Consider the following 6,068-nt stretch of genomic DNA (forward strand, 5'->3'; position numbering starts at 1 on the left):
AAAGCAGAACAGGGAATAGTTTCATCGACACATACTAAACGGGGGGGAATGTTAAAATTCAAAGGGAATTATTTCTTATCGAACCAAGAATAGAAGAAAAGGTAGAATTGTAACGGACACATTGTAAAATTAAACGTATATATAGAACATATATATATTGTCGATTGTTGATTTTTGTTTGAAGAATTGCAGGCGCGATTTTTAGTGAATATATATATATACATATGTATACATAAATTGTGGATTCATAATCTTAACTTACACATATATATATATATATAATTTTATATCTTTACACATTTTTTTCTCGTTAAAGTAAACAGTTTTAAAATGATAGATTGAAAAAATACACTTTGCAAAATGTTTCATGTGGTATTCCTTGCTGGATCTCGTTTTTTTTTTTGTTGGTTTTCATTATATTTCAGATTTCTTCAATTCGTTTCCCTATGCCTTCTCTTCCAATATTTTTCTACCCATCACTATATAATCTATTGAGGAAAATGGTATCTCATGCCTTTATTCATAAGACACCATATCTCTCATACTATCTCTTCTGCATTGAGAAATCTGTACTGTGTAGTTTTGTGAAATTGAATACAAAATTTCTATAAACCTTCTTGCCTTTTGCATCTCTAAATAGATTTGTTATCAGTTCAATGAACAAAAAGAAAAAGAAAAAAAAAACATTACCCGAAAAGAAAGCTGTAGTGCATTAGAAAACGATCGAAAGAAATGTCACAACTGTACATCGAAAACTCTTTATAAAGTTTATATATGTATAAATGTATATATATACGTAGTGTGGGAAAAAGACCGCGAGGTGAAGTTTTCTTTCCAGTAGAAAAAAATTACCTGAAGTAGTAAGAAAATTTAATAATATGAAACTCGTAATTGTTTTACTCATAATCGAAGCACGAAACTTTCTATTTTTCCGCATTCAAAGGCGGCTATAAAAACAACGAGGTGGCCCCCAAATTAGAGAAAAACAAAAGACGCCGTGCTAAACATGTATAACATCAACAGAGTAAACGAAACAATTTCAAGTTAAAACGGGAGAAAATATGAACTACATTGAGAAAGAAGACTGAAGGGAGGACTTGGTGCATACAATTTGCATCTTGACTCGGAATTTTATTTCTTCACAATTCAGTTTCCTGTCCTTGATTACCATTCTTTTAATTGTTTTTACTCAACCGTTGTGTATAGCCAATATAATTTTATTTATTTTCTATATTTATGTAGGATCGATGGGGATTTTTTTGTTGCTTTTACAGTTTTTGTTTTTGTTTTCCTTTATTTTTACTCAACAATTTGATATTTTCTAAAATTGTAATAGTTTCATTCAAAAAATTTATACCGCGCTTTTATTCCGATACTAAGACCATTTTTTTTTGTATTAATTTTAAATTCTTATCATTTTTAATTAGTTCCTTTTTTTTATTTAAACCTTATTTATGCTTCTTTGCTCTTTTTTTTTTCTTCTATTCTTATAAAAGCACACAAAGTGATTTTTTCTTTTGTTTCTGCTTCTTTTCTGGTGACTTTTTGTTTATCTGCCGCACTAAATCGTAGAAAATCTGTAAGAAAATATTTATATTTGGAAACAATGTCATCCGGAATCTTTTTAAATTAGGTCCGTCCAAGAGAGGTGGGTGAGAGAGAAAGTAGAACCACTACCCCTGTTTAGTGGTATCCCTGCATGAGAAGAGAAAAAGTAATCCTAGTTCCCAAAGTGACTGAACGTAAAAAAAAACCGCTTGCTTTTCACAATATTCGTCAGCCGCGCCCCAGACAAAATCACATTTCGGCTAGAACTTCTCAAAAGAACGGAGATCAACTTCTATTGATCTAGGATAAGATGATATGACCAGTACCCTTTGGATAATTTTGTTTGATTTTTTTCGTATGAATACACTCTTCTAAAACAAACAAGCATTAAGCACAGTCACCCAGAATGCCTGCCAGTCTCCTGTACTCAAGTTTACTTTCAAGTAATGTGACTAGCATACCGTACCAACGCTTGGTTAACTGATTATTTTATGAAATTACGATAGTCACGTCCAGCAGCATCGCTAACCATTGTGTTGTGGCACCAGTCACGCATAGAAAGGGTTTTACCTGTGATACCAGCCATCGTAACATTTTTGCACGAAAGAGAATTTGCCTGAGATACGGATTCACAACAATTGACCCCGACTCCTTTCAACTCCCAAAATAACTGACCGTTTCGTCCAGTGCAACGACAGAGGCAATAACATCTGTAACCCTTTTCGGCCATGGTACTTCCGAGGCAAAAGTCAAGTAGGACGGCACGGTCAGCAGTTTTTGAATTCTAAAGAGGTGGATGCCTTGCCTAAAAACAAGTGGTCCGCATACAAAAAAGATGGGAGAAAGTTGCTTCTAATTGGTGCAAAAGCAAATCGATGGAGACTGATTAAAAAAAAAACGGCCAAAATAATTAACAGCTTTCAATTTCGATGCACCTCAAAAATTGAGCGGACCGCATAGAATGGCTTACAAAAAAAAAATAGAACAAGTCTGACTCATTCCATTTACTCAGCCATGATAAAAAAAAAAACACGCAATTTCATGTTCTTCGAATATTCAACACGCCTCAAACCCTTTCTCTCCCAACCGAGAAAATTTCTAAATTGTTGCGGTTGCGATGCTTGAGTGGACTGTTATAAAAGGCATGTCTAGCGCCAGCAAAACCGCAAGGAAAAAAAAAATATTACAAGAAAACTGGCAAAAAAAAAATAAAATACTCACATCATTAACATTAATCTTGGCTTTCGCCGATGTTTCCATAAAAGCGCAATTAAATTGTGTTGCAAGATCTTTCCCTAAATCTTTACCAACCACTCGTTCTTCTTCCAAATCGCATTTATTGCCTACCAGTACCATAGGTACATCATCCGTATCCTGCGAAAAAGAAAAATAAAAAAAGAAAAGAAAACAAGGAAATTAAATTGAGGATCATCAGAAGTTTAAGTTAGACAAAAAAAGTTGGTTAATCTGAGGAATAACGAGTAGAACTCAGGGGAACAGAAACGTTATGTATCCTACTTTGATGTCAATCATACTACATGATTCAAAAAGTTCCCGCCATCGTATCTTGATGAGTTCAAACTCGGTCATAAAGCAGCGGAGGCGACCAGGAATATTAACAGCGCATTTGGAGCTGATAGGGTAAGCGAACGAACCACACGGCAGCGGGGCGAAAAATTCCGGCTTCAAAGTGAGCCACGTGGACATCCAGGACCATCGATTGACAACGACGAGCTGCGTTTGCTAGTTGACTCCGACACACGTCAGTCTGTGAGAGGCACTGGACTTACACTATGCGACAGTTTCCCGACACTTGCAACAACTTTTCCAAGTGAAAAAGCTCGACGAAGGGGTTCCGCAAGACCTTACGGAGCAAAACATGGCGCTTTGAATGGAAATTTGCAGTTCTTTACTCTCCCGCGACAGAAGCGATCCCCTTTTGCACAGAATAGTGGCATGTGATGAAAGTCCTGGGGGTTTAACGTGAGTACCTGCCGTCTAGGCATAATCCCACGGTCCTCTTCCGACACGGATTGATTTTGGGACAAGAATCAGAGCCCCGCCATACAAGGAAGTGCAGACTCAGCATTCATACCAATGGATTGGAGGCCTATCTAACATCTCTGCCGCAACTAAGAAGTACGGTACCCGAGTTGTACAGTGCAACTCCACGCTTGAGCCCCGAGAAGCTCTGCCCGCGATGTAGGCATAACCACAACCACCATGAAACCGCAAATAGTCGGGCCGAGAACACATCCTCCAGAAATTCTCGTAGAACATATGCTCTCAGAGGGCCGTCCCGGTTCCCATGATACCAGATAACCACCGGTGAGGCTTCGTGGCCGAAGCCACTTCATATGAGTTCCTTGCAGACTCGGGTCTATTTGCTCCCCCTCGGATATGTGCGTAGTGACATGTGATAAAAAACGGATACTATACAACAAACATCGCCGATCAGCACAATGGCTACATCCTGATGAGCCACTGAAACATATGCCGAAACCGAGCCTCCACCCGAAGAAGATATGGTCTACAGCTGGAGTTGTCCACTATTCTTTCTTGGCACCTGGAGAAGCGATAAATGCACCGAAATACTGTGCCAAACTCGAGGAAATGCACCAAAAATTAAGTATTCAACGGCTGAGATTAGTCAACAGAGATGATGTGATACTCCTTCACGACCTCATGAATCCAGAACAACGGTTCAAAAGTTGAACGAACTGCAGTATGAGACTCTGCCTCATCCATCATAATCACTGTGGACCTTTCGCCAACCGACTACCACTTTTTTTTTAAGCATTTGGATCATTTTTTGGTGAATGAAGAGGTCATCAAAATTGCCTTCGACGAGTTTATCCACCTCTCGAAAATTTGACTTCTAAGAAACTGGCATACATGCTCTTGTATCTCGCTGGGAGAAGTGTTTTGAATCGACTGGCACTTATTTTGATTAATTAAATAAATTTTTGTAATCTTTACAGTCGTTTGAAATTTTAGTACCAAATCGACCATTTCATGTGCAACAACCTGATAGATATGTGGCATCAGAACGGCAAGCAGCCATAAAAGACAAACTTGAAGAAAAAGAAGCTAAAACCGAGAGCATTATATCACATTATCGGAGCGTTTCAAGCCGAAAATTGCAGCGAAATGGCCACACATGAAGAAAGAAAGCGCAAAATCAAAAGTCGGGGAAAAAAGAAGCTGAAAACGAGAGGATTATATCACATTATCGGAGCGTTTCGAGCCGAAAATTGCAGTGAAATGGCGATACATGATGAAGGAAAGCGCAAAATCCGCTGTATCAAAAGTCGGGGAAAAAAGAAGCTAAAAACGAGAGCATTATATCACATTATCGGAGCGTTTCGAGTCGAAAATTGCAGTGGAATGCCGCAAAATCCGCTGTATCAATAGTCGGGAAGAAAAGAAGCTAAAAACGAGAGGATTATGTCACATTATCGGAGCGTTTCAAGCCGAAAATTGCAGTGAAATGGCCACAAATGAAGAAGGAAAGCGCAAAATCCGTTTCAAGCTGAAAATTGCAGTGAAATGGCCACATATGAAGAAGGGAAGTGGATAATCCGCTGTATCAAAAGTCGAGAAAAAAAGAAGCTAAAAACGAGGGCATTATATCACATTATCGGAGCGTTTCGAGCCGAAAATTGCAGTGAAACGGCCACACATGAAGGAGGAAAGCGCAAAATCCGCTGTATCAAAAGTCCGTGGCAGCATAATTCTTGAATTAGATACTTCCAAACGCTTCTGGATCATACTAAAATATGTTTTCTTTATTCCTAGAACGGGTACTTTGTGAACCATGTAGTATATTGAATTGCACAAGGAACCTGTTAACAGTGAAAGCCTGGACATGCCATACTTACTTTTACACGTAAGATCTGTTCTCTTAAATCTTGTAAATCATTGAACGTTGATTGTGCTGTTATTGAATATACTAGAACGAAGCCTTGGCCATTTTTCATATATAAATCACGCATTGCTGTAAATTGTTCCTGCAAAAAAAAAACAAACGAACGTAGAGAGATTTAGCATAAATTTGGTTTACACAAAATGACTGGCGGCGAAGTGATTTAAAGAAAAGCCAACATACCGTCCCCGCTGTGTCGAGAATTTCAAGCATACATTGCTGACCGTCTACCTCAACTTGTTTCCGATAGCTATCTTCTATTGTTGGGTCATATTTTTCCACAAATATTCCCTGGAAATTTTAAGGAAGTAATTTGTGAATTTTTCGTAGAAATTAGGCAACAGTCGTAGCTTAGGAAAAGGCAAAAGAACGGACTATTTTGAAGAGGATTAGAAGGGACGAGAGAAAGAAGGATCAAAATTGCACTTCCTTAACTATCAAAACTTACCTGGACAAATTGTACTGTTAGAGCCGATTTGCCTACACCCCCGCTGCCCAGCACTACGATCTTATATTCACGCATTATAATTACTTAACTCTCGTCCTCTCCTTGGCTTTTACGAATAAACGACAGCTTAGTCGAGATATGCAGTCT

The 6,068-nt window shown here is 38.3% G+C and overlaps 1 protein-coding gene across 1 annotated transcript; it reads right to left on the reverse strand.

Moving 5' to 3' along the window:
* Nucleotides 1–1,164: 1,164 nt before the first annotated feature.
* Nucleotides 1,165–6,057, reverse strand: LOC119661013 (ras-related protein Rap1). The gene is made up of 5 exons (XM_038070160.1): nt 5,922–6,057; nt 5,657–5,764; nt 5,430–5,558; nt 2,770–2,922; nt 1,165–1,577 (listed from the first exon to the last, which is right to left on the reverse strand). The coding sequence occupies exons 1-5, from the start codon at nt 5,994–5,996 to the stop codon at nt 1,488–1,490; spliced, it is 555 nt and encodes a 184-aa protein (XP_037926088.1). The 5' UTR covers nt 5,997–6,057; the 3' UTR covers nt 1,165–1,487.
* Nucleotides 6,058–6,068: the final 11 nt, after the last annotated feature.

The sequence above is a fragment of the Hermetia illucens genome, chromosome 7 (assembly GCF_905115235.1).
Source record: "Hermetia illucens chromosome 7, iHerIll2.2.curated.20191125, whole genome shotgun sequence".
NCBI classification, from domain to species: domain Eukaryota; kingdom Metazoa; phylum Arthropoda; class Insecta; order Diptera; family Stratiomyidae; genus Hermetia; species Hermetia illucens.

Coding starts and splice junctions, on each gene's coding strand:
- LOC119661013 (XM_038070160.1), bottom strand. CDS start 5,996: ATGCGTGAATATAAGATCGTAGTGCTGGGCAGCGGGGGTGTAGGCAAA. Junction 5,765..5,921: donor TAACAGTACAATTTGTCCAG/GTAAGTTTTGAT, acceptor TAAAATTTCCAG/GGAATATTTGTGGAAAAATA. Junction 1,578..2,769: donor CCAAGATTAATGTTAATGAT/GTGAGTATTTTA, acceptor ATTTTCTTACAG/ATTTTCTACGATTTAGTGCG.